General features: G+C 39.3%; 1 protein-coding gene across 10 annotated transcripts in view; it reads right to left on the bottom strand.

Annotated features, from left to right (window-relative positions):
* MECOM (MDS1 and EVI1 complex locus) overlaps positions 1-20852 on the bottom strand; it is a 750632-nt gene that overhangs the window by 14526 nt on the left and 715254 nt on the right. For 7 of the 10 annotated variants that reach the window (XM_060171922.1, XM_060171921.1, XM_060171926.1 and 4 more), the window contains 5 exons: positions 16692-16718; positions 9759-9925; positions 8515-8592; positions 4371-4540; positions 1326-1470 (listed from right to left, as the gene is read on the bottom strand). In XM_060171922.1, coding sequence (XP_060027905.1) covers positions 1326-1470; positions 4371-4540; positions 8515-8592; positions 9759-9925; positions 16692-16718 — 587 coding nt within the window. The remainder of the gene's footprint in view (positions 1-1325; positions 1471-4370; positions 4541-8514; positions 8593-9758; positions 9926-16691; positions 16719-20852) is intronic. The other 3 variants (XM_060171927.1, XM_007522952.3, XM_060171923.1) reach the window with 1 other exon arrangement.

Below are 20852 nucleotides of genomic sequence, written 5' to 3' on the forward strand. Positions count from 1 at the left end.
TTTAATACACGTGCAATGAAAAGTGAGACCTTCAATGATGTAGTATTAACATTTGCAATACAATTGATTGATTAATCTGAATTAATTGATGTTTGTGGCAACATTATTTCATTTTATTTTATGGGGAGGTTAATGTCTTATAGTATAGTCTTCAGCACAAAAGCATTGCCTTCCATCTTCCTTTGATTAGTCTAGAAGACATACCAGGACCCCACTGCTCAGCTCTGGTTTATGGTAGTGCTGGAGATTGAACATGGGACTTTGGAACCTAAGGTGTGAAAGTATTTTTTGCATAGCTGCTATGCTATCTCCCCTGTCTTACAGCATCTGGATTTAATAAAATATCTTTGTTTGCTGGAAAAGACAGACAGAGAAAGAGAGAACCCCTGACACATGCTCTGCCTGGGATTGAACTCAAGACCTTATACTTGAGAGTCCAATGCTTCATCTACTGTGCCACCTTGCAGGCTGTGAGTTCCATTTATTACATATATGACCTCAAGCAAGTTGGTTAGCCTTAAATGTCTCTCTTCCCTCACCAATAAAATACATAATAGGGGCCAATTAAATATTGGGGTAATTAAGGGATCTGGTGGTGGCACACCTGTTAAACACATACATTGTAATGCTCAAGGACTGGGGTCGAGCCCACGCTCCTGGACAGCAGGAAGATGCTTCACAAGCAGTGAAGCAAGTACTTCAGGTATCTCTCTCTGTCTCTCTCCCTCTCTGTCTCCCCATCCCCTCTCAATTTCTCTCTATCAAATAAAGGAGAAAAAGGAAAAAATGGCTATTGGGAGCAGTGGATTAGTCATGTAGGGCACCAAGCCCCAAAGATAACCCTTGTGGCAAAATTGTAAAAAAGAAAGAAAGAAAAAAGAAATAATTATGGGAGTTTGGCAGTAGCACAGTGGGTTAAGTGCAGGTGGCACAAAATGCAAAGGCTGACATAAGGATCCCAGTTTGAGCCCCTGGATCCCCACCTTCAGGGGAGTTGCTTCACAAGCAGTGAAGCAGGTCTGCAGGTGTCTTTCTCTCTCCCCTCTGCCTTCCCCTCCTCTCTCCATTTCTCTCCATTCTATCCAACAACTATGACATCAATAACAACAACAATAATAACTACAACAATAAAAACAAGGGCAACAAAAGGGAAGAAATAAATACTAAAAAAATAATTAATATATGCAAAGTGTCCAGAGAAACAGTTGATGTTTTGTCTACAGTCACTGCTTATAGGAGTAATAGCATTCTTGGGACAGGAGATGAGAAAATACATTTGAAAACACATTCATCAGCAGAAATCTTACAAGACAAGCCAACCTCACCTCTCTTCTGTGTTCCTGGGTGACTGGTTGCTGTGGTTGCTATTCCCAATGAAATTCCGAATCTCTGTGAAGTAAGCATCTTCTTTGTCATCAAGAATGGCACCTGCGCTTTCTAGCTCAGAATGAGGCGATGAGGTTGCTGTACCTGTGGGGAGAAGAGATCTTTTTTTGACAGAGACTATTTTCCATGTGGTGACTTATTTTGAATCTCATTCCTTTTTTTTAAAAAAAAATTAATTACTTTTTTTCACCACTCCCATCACCAAAGGTCTGTATGATCTTAAGAGTCTGAAGAGTGTTGTTCCTAAAATGGGCTTCAGAAGAAGATTTATGGATGGAGAGACATCAGATTGGTTCTGTATGGGCCCTGGCGGTGGCACACCTGGTTGAGTGCAAGTGTTACAAGGTGCAAGAACCCAGGTTAGAGCCCCTGGTTCCTGCCTGCAGGGGGAAAACTTTGCAAGAGATGAAACAGTGTTGCAGATGTCTCTCTCCCTCCCTATCTCCCCCTTCCCATACAATGTCTGGCTGTCTCTATCCAATAAATAAAGATAAAAAATAAAATAACAAAATAATGGTTCTGCAAAAGAATTTCCATGCCTGAGGTCCCAGAGGTCCCAGGTTCAGTCACCATAAACCAGAACTAAGCAGTGTTCTGTTCTTTCTCTCTCTAGCTCTGTCTCTCTACTTCTCATTAAATAAAAAATAAAATAGACCTCCTACCTTCTGCACTCCATAAAACTCTTTGGTCCATACTCCCAGAGGAATAATGAATAGGGAAACTTCCAATGGAAGGCATGGGATGTGAAACTCTGGTGGTGGGAATTGTACTCCTCTTATCCCACAATCTTATCAATCATTATTAAATCACTAATAAAAAATTTAAAAAATAAAACATCATTAAAAAAGAAGGGGTAGGCAGTGGTGCAGTCAGCTAAGTGCACATATCACCATCCATAAAGGTCCAAGTTCAAGCTCCTGCTCCCACTTGCAGAGAGGAGGAGACTTCCTGAGTAGTAACATAGGGCTGCAGGTGTCTTTCTCTCTCCCTCTTTATCTATCCTTCCCTCTCAGTTTCTCTGTCTTGTCAAATACCAAAAAAAGAAAAAAATGGAGAAAATGGCCACCCGTGGAAGCTGTGGAATCACAGTATTGGAAGTGAGCCCCAGCAATAACCCTGGTGGCAAAAGAATTTATTTAAATTAAAAAAAAAAGGAGGAGGAGGAGATGACTTACTTATCTATTTATAGGTAAGAGAACCAAAGCATCTCTGGCCCATGGAATGCTGGGGATTGAATTCAGGACCTCATGCTTGAGAGTCCAAAGCTTTATCCACCGCACCACCTCCCAGGCTGCAATATTAATCATGGGAGTCTTAAGAGGTCAATGTCTTCCCAATCTACTATAGTCCTTATGCATAGGGAAATCCTTTGGGGAGTGTTTTGAACCTTTGATATGCTGATGTATATATAGTCTCCCACTGCTGTGACAGAACACATGTCTATTCTGACAGCAAAAAAAAAGGTTCAAGCAAATTCTGAGGAAGTCTAAAAGGGATTCCAGCAGAATGACTGGCAGACTTCTGGTTGCAGTTAATATGTATTTATTGCTCATGTACAAAATAACGAACAGCACCAAAGAAAGACAGAGAACATAGTGTAGCTTCAGTACATTGATGCAATGGACCAAGTAATTGGTGGGCTTAGAACACATTAAAAGAAATGCTGGTTATTTAACCTTCATGGCTCTCTTTCCTCGCTGGTAAAATGCATAATAGTAGTCAATGTCACATAGGGCTATGATGATAATAAAATAATGAACAGATGCAAAGTGATTAAAAGAGCACTGCAAATTTAGTCTGCAGGAGAACAACAGTGGCAAAACATTAGAGGACAATATTGGAACTATTCACTAAAGCTGATTTTCTGTTTCCTTGCCTCTAAAACTACATCTTAGAATCATGATCCCTATGATACATCATAGATTTTTCTTTAAGACTGACTCCCAGGGCCAGCTGGTAGCCCAATTGGTAAAGTGGGTAAATTACCATGTATAAGGACTCAGGTTCAAGCCTCCTATCCCCTTTTGCATGAGGGAGGCAGGAAAATCTAGTATCTTTTCTATACACTGGCAAGTCTGAGGTAAAAGAAGGCTTATAATCTTGCTCCACTTTTAACTTTATCTATGTTAAACTCTGTGAACAAAACCATACAATAGTCTGATTATGTTGACAGTCTTCTGTCAGTGATCTCTAAAAGTAGTTCTCCTGGAGAGCTCTGAATAGCAGTCCTTCTGCAAAAACATCAAGGGCTTCCAAGTTAATATTTAAAGCTTGGGATACTGGGATTGTCACCCTGGAGTTCCCACTATGCTTGGAGACCCCACTGTATTTGCAATCTTTATGAAGTACGCTCCTTGGCAATTTGGAAAAACTTAATTCAGAATTATTCTGTGAGTCTGAGTCATCGTTCACTATCTAAAATGAATCCAGCAGAAATTTAAAAAGTCCAAAGACAAAGCAGCACATGTTACTATGTGGGAGGGCCCAGGCTCAACTTGAAGACATGGGTTCAAGTCCCTATTCCCCATCCAGAGGTGGGAAGCTTCACAAGTTGTGGAGCAGATCTGCAGGTGTCTCCTCTTCTCTCTCTCCCTCTCCCTCTCCCTCTCCCTCTCTTCTTTTCTGTCTTTCTCTGTCTCTCACCATCTACCCAAAAAAAAAAATTCCAGGTCCTGGAAGACAGAGGAGAAGTGGGGACAGTGGGGTTTCAATTGTTATGTATGTGAAAAACTGAGAAATGTAACACATATAAAAACTATTGTATTTTATTTTACGGTTGACTGGAAACCATTAATTCCCCAATAAAAAATTAAAGAAAGAAAAGAAAAGGAAAGGAAAGGAAAATGATCACCAGAAAGAGTGGAATAGCATAGGCACTGAGACAAGCTGTGAATCTTTACAGTGAGTGCTAGCACGGAAGTGACTTGAAAGAGGAAAGATCCCAACACCATAGCCCTATCCTCACAGCACCAGGGGTAACCTACCAGACATGTTGCCATTCTCATGTTTCTTGAGGTGTCTGTCCAGGTTGGTCTGCTGACCAAAACACCTATCACATAAGTGGCACTTGAAAGGCTTCTCCTTATTGTGGATGTTGCGAACATGCCTCTGTAGGTTGGACGATATGCTAAATGACCTGTCACAGTATTTGCATCTAAAAAATAAACACAGAGGAATTAAAAAATGGCAAGTAGATCCGAAGGCAATTCTCACAACAGGGAAACTGGGTATCCAAAACTATCACCTACTTAGAAAATTATTTTAAAGCCATGCATGAAAGTAGAAAAGGACCAAGAGTGTTTGCAGACTCCTATCAGGGGGAGATGAAAAGTAAAACCCATGTGTCAACAGCTGTACTGTGAGCCATTAATCTCCCAATAAAATCATTTGCTGAAAAATATTTATTTTAAAGTTGCCTTTTAGTTATAAATTAACAAAATCTGACTCCCCCTCCCCAGCTCTCATAGTTAAAGAAGAAAAGTGGTCATTTGTGGGCTAGTCTCTTTTGCCATTTTAAAGTCAAAACTTCAGAGACAGAGGGAGGGAGAGGGAGAGAGACTTATGGGAAAAAATAATCAATTTTCTTCTGATTATTTTTCAGAAATAAATTTCCAATGCAGCAGCCAGGGAATGCTTAGCATGTTCTTCCCAGTGTGCAGGGCCTGCTCTCCTCCCACATCTGAGCGCCGGCTCCCAGGTTCAAATGCTCTGCGTCAGAAATCACCCCGTTCCCCTTGAAGTGTTTGGGCTGCTTCGAAGGCTGTCGCTACATGATGCCAGGAGTCTAGTTCACTCAGAGGGGAAAATAAATCTGTGAAACTAGTTACTGTGGCTTAGTATCAATAAACCCACTCACGAATTGATTTAATATCCCATCCCCCTTAAAAACAAAAACAAAAACAAAACAAAAAAGGCCCTGGCATTATGAACATCCTTAACTTTCCTCAATTATAATAACTATTAAAAAAATAGTGGGAAGTCCTGAGTCGGGAGTGGCTATGGTATGTTAGCCTCAGATTTTTCTAAAGGAAGGGAAGAATGAAAGGAGGCAGGGAAAAAAGTAAAATGAGGTCTAGTAGAAAAGTTTTTACTCTATCAGGCCATAGGAAAAATTTTACTCCAAACATTTTCTGCACAGGTCAGAAAAAACAGATTTTTTTTTTTTTGTCTTTGACCTTTTTCTGACCTTGATTTTTAGGCAGAGGCTTTTCTAAATCTAATAGGCCTCAGCTTTTCTGATATGAATAAGGGCAGATAACAAAGATGTTCTAACCAATGATCATGTGCTACATTTTTATCTTCCCTCTGCTAGTATCTCAGCCAAAAGGAATGAGTACTCCTCATTTAAAAATAGTAATCTGGGAGTCGGGCGGTAGTACAGTGGGTTAAGCTCAGGTGGCGCAAAGAGCAAGGACCCACGGAAGGATCTTAGTTCGAGCCCCCGGCTCCTCACCTGCAGGGGAGTTGCTTCACAAACAGTGAAGCAGTTCTGTAGGTGTCTATCTTTCTCTCCCCCTCTCTGTCTTCCCCTCCTCTCTCCATTTCTCTCTGTCCTATTCAACAACAATGACAATAATAAATATAACAATAAAACAACAAGGGCAACAAAAGGGAATAAATTCATCATCATCATCACCATCATCATCATCATCATCATCATCATCATCTTAGGGTGCTGGGCGGTGGTGCAGTTAAGTGCACATGGTGCAAAGCACAAGGACAGGCGTAAGGATCTCAGTTTGAGCCCCCGGGTCTCCATCTACAGGGGGGTTGCTTTAAGAGCAGTGAAGCAGGTCTGCAGATGTCTATCTTTTGCTTCCCTTCTCTGTCTCCCTTCCTCTCTCCATTTCCCTCTGTCCTATCAAACAACAATGACAGCAATAACAATAATAATACTAACAACAAATAATAACAACAGCAACAATAAACAATAAGGGCAACAAAAGGAAAAAAATAGCCTCCAGGAGCAGTGGATTCATAGAGCAGGCACTGAACCGCAGCGATAATCCTGGAGGCAAATAATAATAATGATAATTATTTAATTTCATTTGATGCCACTATGTTGAAAAGTGGTTAAAAGAAAGCTTAAATCAGAGTCTACATTTCAGAAGCACATAACCAAATCATGTACAGTGCACTATGAAGCTTTCTAAGAGGCTGATATAAAGACTGGATTTAACGATCAGTGGAATAGCTTGCTTGGATAATGCACTGTGCACTGCTTTACCATTGGGTGTGACCCAACTTTGAGTCTGGCCTCTACTGCATTGAAGGATGCTTTGCTCTTGTGGTCTCTCTCATTCTCTCTCTGCATCTTTGTAGCTATCTTAAAAAGTAAAACTGGATTCAAGAAGACCTTGGTGATCACAGTATGAGTTAAAGACTCTGATATGACAGCTCCAGGTCTGGGTTTTACTAGCAGTAATTCTGGAGGTGGCTGTACCCAGACTTCACAGAAGTAACTGGCATTCAAGGAACTTGACATTTTTATTTTATTAAAACAAAGAAGTTCATCAAGCCATTGTTGCACATCTCCAGATATTCCAAAATCCTATCTTTTTTAAATCTACATACAATAACAGCACACCTTAGAGGCAAATAACAGTGTTGAAGTAATTTGAGGGAAACTTTAATTTGATAACATTACTCATAGTTGCATATCAGACCCTCTGTTGTAACAAAATGTAAGTTTGACCTATTTCCTTCCCACTTCGGAAGAATTTCTGGGATCTAAAATGTCCTCCAAAGGGATCTATCACACACAAGCCCTATCACACACAAATATATTAAACCAAGTATATGTTATCACACACACAAAATTCACTATCCCTAGTGAATAGTAGCTTTAACATGTAGAAAAGAAGAGAATTTAAGAAAACACTTCATTATTTTCTGACTTCACATCTTGTAAGTTTTCTCCTAAATCTTCAACTGTTTTCAAGTGAACATTGGCATATTGGTTTAATCGCTCTTGTATAAAAATCTTTGAAACAGGCCAAACAATTTAATAATGTTAATGGTAAAAGTAAGCATGCAGACAAAAAAGGTATAAGGCTTTTAAAATAGAACAATACTCAGCGCTCATTCCTGGAACAAGCATTTATGAATACCTAGTACTGCATATTGGCACGGGACACTAAACAATGCAGGTGTTCTCATAGAACTGGGAGGGAGAATGCTGACTATTTTCATTCTGTTTATCACAAAATAAAGCAGGCCAGAGATATGCTGTGATAGGACTAACCTAACACTGAACAGAAGAAGCTAAGAGGTACTTTAGAATTCCATGGTGGAATAGTCCCACTTCCTATAATATACATGCTTCTACCTGTTCTTTCCTTAGTTCTCTATTTCTTGCCCCCACCCCCACCCCAAGTCTCCTTGTAGTATTCCTTAAACTATTTAATGGAACCTGCAGTCAGGGAGTTGGTAGTACTGGGAAAATAAAATGATATAAGACTTGCTAACACCTAGCCAAGATTTTAGGCTCAGAAAAGGGAACCTGTGATGTTATGGTTATTGTTAACTAAAACTGATTATTGGGGTGAGAGAGTGCTGAAATAATTTGGAAAAAAAAAGTTTTGTTTTGTTTTTTGCCTCCATGGTTATGGCTAGGGCTTGATGCCAGCATTAAGAATTCATTGCTCCTAGCAGGATTTTTTTTTTCCAAACAGGACAGAGAAAAATTGAGAGAGATGGGGGAGATAGAGAGGGAGAGAAAAAGGTGGACATCTGCAGACCTGCTTCACCACTTGTGAAGCGGCCCCCGCAGGTGGGGAGCAGGGGGTTTGAACTGGGATCTTTTCACAAGTCCTTGCACTTTGTACTGTGTGTGCTTAACGCAGTAGGCCACCACCTGATTCCCTGAAAAAAATTTTATTTTAATTATTAACATTTTTCAAATGCTTATTCTGCCCAGGACACCACTAAAACTTTAAAACTGGGAAGTATACAGCCTCAATTAAAGAAATCAAGGATCTTCTAATTTCCATTCAAGCCATTCACCTTTGACTCAAAATCAGACATACATGCGGACAAACAGAAGTAACCTCCTTCAAAACTGTGTCCACAGAGCCACCTTAATTCTTACAGTGTATATCCAGATATTTAGCAAGAGTATTGGCAAACCTGTAGGGCTGTTCTCCTGTGTGGGTCCTTAAGTGCCGTGTGAGGTTCGCAGATCTTGGAAAAATCTTGCCACAGTATCTGTTAGAAAAAGATGTTTATAAGCAAGAAGTCAGCACGTTTGACTGTATTTCACTCTAGCCACATAGAAGCCAGATGCTTATTCCTGCCCTAATTAATCTCGCATGGAATTCACACAGCCCAAGTATTTAAAATCTGCACCAGAGCCGTTCTACAGATATAAATAACTTTATAAATAAAGGCTGTGTTATCAAATCTGCTTGAATCTGCTCATGCATGTGCAGTTTATGAAAACAGACTTTCATTTCCATGACCCACGTACACGTCTCAGATTAACCCTCCAGTTTGACAGTCACTAAATGAAGCCAGATAGGGGGATGCAAGAATGACACCAGTTTGTGATACTGGGTTTAAGTAAACAGATTTCAAATGTTTCAGTTCATTCTATGTGTTAGTCATAGTCACGATGCTTTGTACATTGAGTGGTATCAGTTCAAGATAGTGAACTGATAAGATAGTTAAGATAGTCAAGATAGTGGTATCAGTTCAGATCAGACAAGATCCTGAGACCTCATCCATCAAGGTATTTTCCTATTAAAAGCTTTTCTAGAAAGAGAGTGACACGTTTTTCCACAGAGCAACTATGTTGATGTGCTTGGGTCAGATGTTACACATTTCTGAAGACAATTCATGTGTTATAAGTACAATTTATGGGAAGAAAAAACAAAAACCAAAACACAACAACAACCAAAGTTTTACTGTACTGCTGAGTAACAAGAAACTTATTAACTAGCTAGCTTGCTTCACCCACGGACCTATTCTCCCTTCATTAATAGCTTTATTCTTCAATGCCAGGACAATTCATAAACTTACACTGGAGGACAGTAGTGTAATGCCTTTGTATGAAAATAATTAACTGTGAAAGAAAAATTCATGAATATCAAAGCGAAACAAGCAGATAGTGCTTGGATATTTTCCAGCCTCATTTATCACCACCAAGTGGTCTGTGTTAAAAATCTCATCTAATAATAATTTTCTAAAACCACTGTTTTTATACTTCTCTAAATAATGAGTACTTTGAAGTGTTTGAGGTCTATCATGATTGCTATTAATCATCCAATCAAGAATAATTTCTAAAACAAACAGCAAGACCTTTTGAAATCAAGGGGGCTGTGAGGGATGAGGGGAGACTTGGGAAAGTCAGCCATAATTAACTTGGCAATTACCTGCATGTATAGCGTTCTTTCCCTTTCCGCAGGAGGTTCTCCGGCAGGGCCGAGGGAGGCGCTCTGAAGTTGAACATGGAGGGAACAGACTGAAGAAGTTCACTGGCCTCAGGCTTCAGGGCACTGAAGCTCTCCAGTTTCTCTGCCATGTTCTCAATTGCTGACATCTGAAATACAAAAGGCACAGGACCATGAAGGACTGCTGCTCTGTTGTCTTTCTTAGGTAACAGGCTGTAGAAAGAGGCTGTAGTATCCCAATATCAAACAAACAGTAAGAAAATTCATTGATTTGGAAATGACAGAGGTATAAGCAAGCTCAGAAAATGCCAGGCAGGCCTTTTCGTAAGACCTTGGTTAGACTATTTCATAATAATCTGATCTACAAACAAATAAGTAATCACATACAAGGTAATAAAGGCAAAATAGAATTTTATAAAATTAAGTAGGAAAGCTAGTATTGTGCTATTACCATCAGTAATGAATGGGCAGGGACAAATAGCATAATGGGTACACAAAGAGACTTTCATCCCTGAGGATCCAAAGTCCCAGGTTCAATTCCCTGCACCACCATAAGCCACAGCTGATCAGTGCTCTGGTGAAAAAAAAAATTTTTTTTTTTAAGTTAATGAACTATAAATTATAGGGACAAGCCCTGTATGCCTTAGCTAAGTCAGAAAAAGTTAGGGAGCATGGAGTTCCATAAAAAATGCTCTCGGCATGAAAAACAAAACAAAACATGCTTCCCAAAGTTCCAGCTTAAGTCAAATGTGTGTAATGAATTAAGAAATAATTAATATAATTAAGAGGTATTTTTCCAATGACTATAACAAGCATGAAATATTGTATTACAGATCCCTTTAAGTAGAATTATAAACAATGGAATTTACTGAAATATCAACTTATTCTGGGCAAAATCTGAGTTAAAACAAGTGTGTGGCATACTATTATAACTTCATATCAGTTAATAAAGGCATTCTATGGGTATCAGTTCTCCAAGAGCATCTCTTAGAGAAAAGAATTTAAGAAATCCTTAAAGAAAAAACAGCCTGCCTAATTCCTTGCTTCCCAAACTGATTTTTTTTAATAATAATCTTCAATTTTTTTTACCACCTTTATCAATGTTGAACAGTGGCAAAGGGTAGCAAAGACTTTCAAAGCTGGTCCGGTTTTAATATCCACAGTTCAAAGAAGTCTCTCCTTTCCTTCCATTCTTCCCAAGTGTTAATGTCCTTCAATGTTTGAATTTCATTTGGGAGCTGCATCCCAAAGAAATTTTTAAATGGGAAAGGCAGACTTTTAGACCATCTTGTTCATTCAACTCACCCATCATTTACCTCTTGGGGTAGTACAGCACTGGAGAGCTCAGAAATCCATTAACAGTGTGTTCACACATTCTCTGCACTCTATATGTTTCTCAAAGAATTGGGGGTAGACCAGTACTCCAAGCCAAAAAATGAAAATCCTAATAGCAACATATGTAAGAACTATTTAGGGGGCCAGTTATGCACATATTATGAAGTGCAAGAACCCAAGCAAGGATCTGGGTTCAAGCCCTCAGCTCCCTATCTTCAGGGAGGATGCTTCATGAGTGGTGAAGCAAGTCTGAAAGTGTCTCTCTTTCTCTCCCTCTATCTCCCTCTCTGCTCTTAATTTCTCTCTGTTCTACCCAGTAAAATGGGGAAAATGGCCACAGGAGCATTGAATTTGTTTGTGGGTACCGAGCCCCAGCAATAACCCTGGAGGCAAAATAAAAGAAAAGAAGAAAAGGAAAAAGAAAAAGAAAGAAAGAAAAGAAAGGAAGAAAGAAAGAAAGAAAGAAAGAGAACTGTTCTGTACAAGATGATGATTCTTTTACTGATGAGATGGCAGGAGTGAGCCAGTCTAATGTGTGTTAACCTTGCATTAAAAATAAAAGGCAGCTCTCAAGAGGCAAATTAACAAAATAAATACTCCATGGGCTTGCAGCTGGATAACATCCCATTGACTTCTTAAACGAGAGAGAGAGAGAGAGAGAGAGAGAGAGAGAGAGAGGCCCCAACAGTCTCTCTCTTCTCACAAAGGGAATATTGGGTGCTTGCTTCTTCCATCCATTGATGTTCGAATTTAGCTCTCTCATCTTTTATCCTGCGGCCTGCCCTCTCATTTCATGCCCAGGCTCCTCATGCTAGCTACAAATTGCAACATACAGGGCACCACTGCCAATTTGCCAAATGTCTTTTATCAAACACAGAGGGGGGAAAAAAAGAATCTCAGAGGAAAGTCAAGATACATTTACTTGTCAGACGACAAATGTGAATGCATTGGGAGGCAGTTGGGGCTAGAAGCTCAGGGGTTTGATTCATAATCACTCAGCTGCTAAAACATTCTCTGCAGATGCAAGTGGACAGCACATTTGTCACTATGAAGGATCTTGACACATACTGATCACATGGAAGAGAGGCAGAGTGATGCCACTTCTCTGCTCGGAGATGTTGTGGGAAGCCCTGTCCTCTAGGAGACAGCCACTGCCACTCTGGTCAGAGGTTAGTATTTCCATCCTCCTTTGTACTTTATTTATTAAAAAATCAATCCAGAAATGTCTTCCCGGCACTATTTGATCTGCATTTATCCTTTCTAATTGCTCTAGATGGAAAATCATTTTTATATTCTGGCCACCATGGGACTGATTAACAGACAGAGTGAAAAGTAACCTCTGACTGATCAGCAGTAAGAAGCAAGGGTAGAGGTCACGCTTGCATCTATTTATTGGGAAGAATGGTAAGCACCATGGTGATGGTTCTGAATGTTTTATTTATGTACATTTCATATTTGAGCAAAGCTTCATTATCTAGTGGTTTTAAATCATCTGGGTGCCGGCGCACGCAGATTCCTGTGGCGATACATCTCACAGAAACGCTTTTCTTTCTCTGTGGAAAATAGCTTAGTCATGACAATAATCATCCTTGGCTTTCATCTCCAGCACATATAAACTACAAGCCCTTCAAGTTATTTAAGAGCAATTGGCTGTTGAGAAATGTGTCTTGCTTTAGTAGCTAATAGCTTCTTCTAAAGAAAGATCACGGTGATTACTTTACCTCAAACTGTTTCGATTTGGGAAATCCATCAAGAAACAAGAAATAAACTATGGGGTTGATGACTACATAAGGACATTCTGAAAGATAATAAGAAAAAGAGTAAGAGTGACTCAAGTTCCTGTCTTATAAGTCAGCTCTACCTATTGGCTCCTGGTGTGAAATGAAAAGAGGATTAAATTGGAGTGGGAAAAAGGAAAGGAGAGAGATGGGAAGGAAGGGTTGTTACACACACACAGTCTTGTTGTACAACTAGCAACCACTGAAGCAACATAAGAGCCTTCCCTGAGTTCCTTCTCCTCTTCTTCCTAAGATTTTCTCTCCTAGTACTTGACCTCAACAGGAAAGAATAAGTTTCCCCATTAGGATACAGAGAAGTGACTCACACATATGCCAGTTGCAGCAGTTGAGTAATTCTGAGGCTGACTTTAGCCAAGGCCTGTACCTTGCGTTATGGTTTACTATTAAGATGAGTTTTATCTGGCATATGGTATGCTCAAACATTCTCTGGCTGTCTGGACTGATGCACATGAAGCTGTCACTGAAATATCATACATTTTACTGTACAAATAGTTAAATGTGGGAATTCATCTTAAAGTCTCAACTGGCATTTAAGAAATTGAGGGTAGGGGAGTTGGGCTGTAGTGCAGCGGGTTAAGCGCAGGTGGCGCAAAGCACAAGGACCGGCATAAGGATCCCGGTTCGAACCCCGGCTCCCCACCTGCAGGGGAGTCGCTTCACAGGCGGTGAAGCAGGTCTGCAGGTGTCTATCTTTCTCTCCTCCTCTCTGTCTTCCCCTACTCTCTCCATTTCTCTCTGTCCTATCCAACAACGACAACAACAATAATAACTACAACAATAAAACAACAAGGGCAACAACAGGGAATAAATAAATAAATAAATAAAATTTAAAAAAAAAAAAAAAGAAAGAAATTGAGGGTAACCTGGTTGAGCACACAGATTACAATGGGCAAGGACCTGAATTCAAGTCCTCAGTCTCCACCTGTGGGGGGAAGCTTCATGAAGGGGAAAGATTCAGAAGTGGTGAAGCAGGGCCTCTCTATCACTCCCTCCCCTCTCAAATAACAAATAAATAACACTTTAAAAAGGAAATAAAATGGCCATCAAGAGCTGTGGATACTGTTTCAAATATATCATCATATAATATATGAAAGGAGACAACTGTATTTCTAAACAGTTCCCAAGTGTCAAGACTGTGCTTTGAGAAAGGACCTAGGTTTGAGCCCCGTTCCACACCTGCACGGGAGAAATTTCACGAGTATTAAAGCATATGTGCAAGTGTCTATCTTTCTCTCTCCTATAACCCTAACCCTAACCCTCTATTGCCTCTCCCTCTCTCACTCTCTCTGTCCTACCATATAAATAAATGAATAAACTTTTAACAAATTTAAAAATTGACATAAACAGAACAGAATACAGCTCTGTATTTTTAATTATGGGCAATTTAATGGAGGTGATATGTCAAATGGGTATAACTTTGAAAAAATGCTCAGAATGGAAAAAACTAAAGAAGGGAAATGTTAGATCATATCTCTAAGAAATGTATTGCCCTGTGTCCTATTAATGTCACAGGCTAATCTCTAATCAGTAAATGACAGTTTCTTTCCCCCTATGGAACAACAATTTTGATTTTCATATATAATAGTTGCTGATGGTATCTGCAGCCAAACATTTGGAAAAGGAAGTCACTTCACTCCCAGTCCCCAAGAGGCTATTAACTTTGTACTGACGCAAATTAATATTTAGACACAATCCCCTAGCTCTTACCAAAAATGTAGCTATATCTCTAGTCAAATAAGCTATTATTTTCAAAAAACATTTCAGTGGACAAGATGTTATCAGCTGGGCCCTAAGCACTTAGGTTAACATTTTGTATCTGGCATCCAATAATTGATGACATTAAGAAGTTTCTCATTAAAGCTATTAAAGCGATAATCTGATTACATGTGATGATATGTCCAGTGGCACCATGAATTATGTGACCTTATGATTCACAAATTAGACTACACATGCCTTTATCATAAAATAACTCACTTTTCTAAAATAGCTTATGATGGGAAAGTTTGTAGATCTGGTAGTTTTCTATATTTATTTGCCTGATAATCTTGAGAAATCTCAAAATCACAGCCATTTGTGGGTGAAGTAAATATGCATGGTTTACTGTAATCTCACCCCATTATTTTGAAATCACTGAGAGTTTTTTAACCACTAAGATGATAAACATGTCTGCAATATTTCCCACTAGTGTTTTTGTAACACAGATATAAATTACGTCTCCAAAGTCACTATAGTGACAGTGTTTCGCTATGGTAGTATCAGGCAGGGGAGTCTGAGTTAAAGTAGTTCAGGTCTGAATGGGATTGACAAGCTGGAAGAACCTCTAGCCATTTCTGTGGAGGACAGTACTTATGCTTGAAGCTTAAGTAACACTTCACCTTAGAAAAGGATGAGGACCATAGAATATGAGACTCAGGATAAGGCTCTGTCAGGAAAGACAGCTGAAAAACACTGATGAAATGGTGAGGAAAATCAAAGAGCAACCCCTCCACTGCACAGCTTTACCCAAACAAGCCTCTCTCCCCCTTCTCTTATGCACTGGCAACACATGAACATGGTTTTTCAAAGTCTGTATAAATGTGGAGTGGGCGGTTGTCATATTAAACAAACTGAGTCAGCAAGTGGAGATGAGGAAGAAGGCAAGGTCAAATGGACACTGGCAAAGAACACTGGCAGTGGGCAGGTGGGGTGTCTAACTCAAGAAGCCAAGACCTGTTCCTACAACATGGACAGTCTTATAAATCCACTTTACCTTCATGCAAAAAATTCCAGGAAAGAAAATTAACATTGATCCAAATGAGAAAAGATGATAATTCACCACCTACTCTACAGAAGAAATTAGATAAACTTTTTTTTTTCAGAGACAGAAAGGCAGAGAGAGAGAAATCAAGACTTCCTTCAGTGTGGTAGGGGGCTGGACTTGAATCTGGGTTGCACACATGCCAAAGCAGTGCAGTATCCAAGTGAGCTATTTCATTGTCCCTGATAAACTTTGGATAGAGGAAACCTACTATTAGGTAAGAAAAACAGTGAGTGCTAAAGTATAATATTTGATAAAAATGTATATCTACATTATTACATGGTGACTAAAGAAAAATGGAGTTATACTCTCCCCTCAAACCCCCAAGCCTCAGAATCATGATAATTGTCAATGGAAAAGTAAAAAAGCACATGTACTTAAAGGAAATTTTGGAATGTAAATCATTCCAGTTGATCCTAGTTTTATTTGTAAGTGAAAATTCAATGAGCATTATGCTTTGTGTCCTAAATAAATAAATAGGATCAGTATCATTAATTAACTTCTCCAGATAGCCAGAATCCAATTCTGCCCATCTGACATAAAGACTGTGATTTCCAGTGGCAACTTATCTCTATACATAAGCTCACAGTGTATTGTTTTGAAGCCATTATCAAGCCTTTAATATGCTACAAGCTCCTCCAAATAATTGTTTTCCCTCCCTACTAAAGGACTTTCTCAAAAGCTTCTTCCAATAACATGTTTCCCAGTGCCCAGAAAGAATAATTGTGAGAAATGGACCAGATTTATGGAATAAACTTCTTCCTGCAAGCAAGTTCGAGCAGGCATAAGTCCAAATGACAACCCAAAGTATTTCACAGCTTGATAAAGCTAAAAAACTTTCGGCTGAACCCATATCAGCTCATGAAAAAAAGAGGCTCAGAATTCTTTACGTCTGTAAAGCAATTTAGAATACACATTGTTTTCCTTTTCTATCTTTTTTTTAATGCTACATTATTTTAATCAAAATATAAGCAGGAAACTTACCCAAGTTCTCTGATCAGGCAGTTGGAACTGGGAGCAAAATTGAAACAAAAACAAAAAATTACTTCTGCAGCGGTAACTTTATTGCAATTTAGCCTTTGAGTAATTAACAGTGATACTAAAAGTACTCATTGCTTATTGCATAACTACCTCAAGTAAAAATTTTTGGAAATAAAATTAAAGATTTTTACAACACTGTTGAATTTCCTCTCCCTCAATTAAATTCTAGTCATGCTTACAAATCAGAATGTTCTCTGTTTTTTGCAAGAAAGTTCAATGCTACTTACTAGGAAATATTAAATGGCAAAGCATACTTGTTATTACTCACTGCTTAGCTAAAAATCCTACTTTTACCTCAGAACTTAAAGTCAAGCAACTTCCTGACATATATATATATAATATATATATAATCTTACAGGTTTATAATATGAGTAACAAGGAAAATATACTCAAATTTAAACTGTTGAGGGGTATAAAGATAATGTGCATGAAAATATACTGTTTGACTGCTTTAGCATGAGGCTCAGAACATCAGCAGTCAGAACACCTATGGATATGCACTAAAGGAACTACAATTTCCTAGTTACTTGTGACCATTTGGGAGAAGAATCACTAGGGAACAGTTCCATGAGAAGTTTTTTCCAGAAACGCACATACTATTAAACTGTAATTTTGATAAAAGTTTGTATTATCTTGAAAAGTTTATCTCAAAATAAATTTAAAAAACAAGAAACACTTTTGAAAGAAAAAGAAGTGAAAAGTAAAAAATTCAAGGGATTTTTCATATCAGTATATAAATGACATCTGCAGGGTGTGTGTGTGTGGCATTCTTCTCAGTTCTTGGGGATGGCATGACACAAGGGCCATGGAAAGTGTTTTACCTCAACTGATCCAAAGATTCAAAAGGAAGAAGGAAGAAGAGTGTGGAGGCTAAAAAGGGCTGGGGACCCAGTGTCTGATGGTGGCAATTCGGTGGAGAGTGAGGTGTGCTGATGCTAATTTCAGGGAGATAGGAAACTACCCCTGTGAGGTAGTTATATGTCTTCAATAATGTTACTGAAAAAGGAAGACAAGAAAAATGAACGAATATTCCCACCTGCAGGGAGAAAGCTCAGTAAGTGGTGAAGCAGGGCTGCAGGTGCCTCTTTTCTCCCTCTCTATCTCCCTCTCCTCTCTTGATTTCTGACTATCTCTATCCAATAAATAAATAAAGATAATAAAAAATAAGTCAATGAATAAAGAACAGACATTCAAAGCCAAACACATGAAAATAAAATGAATAAACAACAAAAAAAATACTACTAGAAGTTTAGGGAAAGGAATAAGAATCTATTCTGGCTTAATCTGACAGCCAAGTAATTTCTTGGACCATTTAAATCAGTTCTTAAAGTGAATGTGAAGCACCCCAAATAGACATCAAGGAAAAAAAGCATTTTGGAAACCACACTGTTAGAACATCAACTTGTGGCAGTCAACTGCTTTTCACAACTATGATTCCACTGCAGTGTTGAACCACATGTCCAGGGATTCTGCAGTGACTGCTTCATATATATAATTTATAAGAGAAAAATGGAAGATAAAACAGACCTCATGTTCCCTGATTAAAAGAAAGGGAAACACAAGGCAGAATTACACTGGGTTTGTTATATTGCACCAAAGTAAAGGACTCTGGGAGGAGGAGGAGGCTTTCAGGTCCTGGTGTATGGTGGTAGAGGAGGACTTAGGCTGGGGGTGTTTTGTAGAAAACCAAGAAAATTTACACAAGTACCAAGTTACCAATTTATACAAGTACTGTAAATCATTAACTTCCCAAGTTTAAAAGAAAAAAACAAAACATACTTCTTGGGGCCCAGTGGTGGCACACCTGGTTGAGTGTATATGTTACAAGTCCCTGACCCCCACCTGCAGGGGGACAGCTTTGCAAGTGGTGAAGCAGGTCTGCCGAGTGTCTCTCTGACTCTTATCTTCCCATTCCCTCTCGATTTCTGGCTGTCTTTAATAAATAAAGATAATAATAAATTTTTTAAATATAATTCTTTAAGGATTGCTCCAGTGAGCCAAGGAAATAGCTCACATGGATAGTAAGCGGCTCTGTAATCAGTGTAGTCCAGGTTCAAACCTGACCCCCAGTACACTGAAGGAAATTTCAGTGCTGTGTTTCCTTTCTCTCTCTCTCTCTCTCTCTCTTCTCTAACTCTACCAACAGTAATAAGAATTGTCCTAGTCACAACAAAACAATGAATAAAGGAGTTGATTCAAGAGAGGAAGGAGACTCTAAGAACTGTGAAATTACAATTCAGTCTTTTAATTTTGATACACGTTTCCATGTCTCTTAAGGGTTTTAACAAGAATTTTATTTGTGTATCTTCTCCCAAAGACAGCAATAGGGCCTAATAATCTTCCAATGAAAACTGAGGGAGGTGTTCACCTTTCTCTGATTGGGATCTGTACACTGGCAAGGGACATACTGGGTAGAATAAAAAAAAAAAAAACTTACAGAAACTATAAAGTCCGCTTCAGGCAAAGAGAACAACTACCCAGCATATCCATGTCTATACTTTTTTCTGTTGAACACTAAGATCATAAAATTGCTTCTTTAAGTTTATGGTGACTCTCAGAAATAGGGTCAATATCATCTCTATTCTGAAGATGAAGATATAGAAGTCAGGGCCAGGCAGTGACTAACATGGTTAAGCACACACACTACAATGCTGAGGGTCTCCAGTTCAAGCCCCCGGTCCCCATCAGCAGGAAGAAAGCTTCACAAGTGGTGAAGCAGGGCTATGGGTATCTCTCTCTCATCTCTATTTAATAAATAAATAATAGAGATAATTTAAAACCAAGAAAATAAAAGCATTATTTTTTTTAAATGAGGGGGCTAGATGGTGGTGCACCTGGTTAAGCTCACATGTTATAGCACTCAAGGATCTGGGTTTAATCCCTTGCTCCCCACCTGCAGGGGGTAAGACTTTGTGAGTGGTGAAGCAGTGTTGCAGGTCTCTCTGTCTCTCACTCCCTCTCTGTCTCCGGCTTCTCTATTTTCTGGCTGTTTCTATCCAATAAATAAATAAAGATAATAAAAATGTTAAAGAATGATTTAAAAAATGATACAGACATCCAAAGACACTACGTGACTTGCTCCAATCCACTTTCAATGAAATATGAAGAACAGTCCCTCCCCCTCCCCCAAGCACTGAATTTGTCACAAAAATCATGCCAAGCCCTGGGAACAGAAAGAAATACTTCCACTTTGGCTCCCTGCTCTGTGTCATGTACAGTGACTCAACAAGGCAATGCCTTGTCACATACTTCTAGGTATATGGTGCAAATTGTCAAAGAAATTGGGCTCAGGGAATGGCAGAAGGAAGTTTTGTTGGCACTCCCTTAATTGTCACACTGCACTACTTCTGACTGTTAATAGAAAGACCATATCTTCATCACAGCCCTTTGTACAACAAGAATCATGCAAGGGCTGAAAGGTCCGTTCCCATTCCACTGCTAGTGAAGGCTCTGGAAAACAAGCCACACTGAAATAGTTTTTGTTAACAAATTGTAGAATCTGTAGCAAAACAAGTCACTTCTAGCCCCAAATATGTTTGCCTGTAGGCAGATCTTAAGGCTGTGACAAAATCAGGATAGTGCTGGAAGTAATTGGAAATTCTGCTGAACATGTGAGGTAGACATTCTGAAAAGACAGACTGGTTGGACTGAAACTTGATGGAAATGAGGTGAGCTCACACAGTGGCACTACAGAAAATGAAGTGACTCAAGTTTCTTCCAGTTAACAGTTTTTTATGCCACTTGCATTGCATGACACAGTCAGTACACACACACACACACACACACACACACACACACAGAGTCATGATGCTAAGAAACATAACAGAAGTTGTCTGCAGAAGCTGGTACATGGTCTCTGCCCCTCAGCACCCTGACCTGCCCTAGTTCCCCCCCAAAAATAAAAAGACCCTTGAGCAGTCCAGCAGCCAGCAACTGGTAGACTGGCAGTGGCCAAAGGAAGAGCTCCCAGAACTCCACTCCAGAACAACAGGAGTCCATGCTGATTAGTGACTATTCAGGGCAGGCCAGATGCTAAGTATCTTGGGTACCCATCTTAGGTATGCAATGGGTACTTCCCTAGCACCTAGACATAGCTTGCCTGCA

This window comes from Erinaceus europaeus, chromosome 14 (assembly GCF_950295315.1).
Source record: "Erinaceus europaeus chromosome 14, mEriEur2.1, whole genome shotgun sequence".
Classification (NCBI taxonomy): domain Eukaryota; kingdom Metazoa; phylum Chordata; class Mammalia; order Eulipotyphla; family Erinaceidae; genus Erinaceus; species Erinaceus europaeus.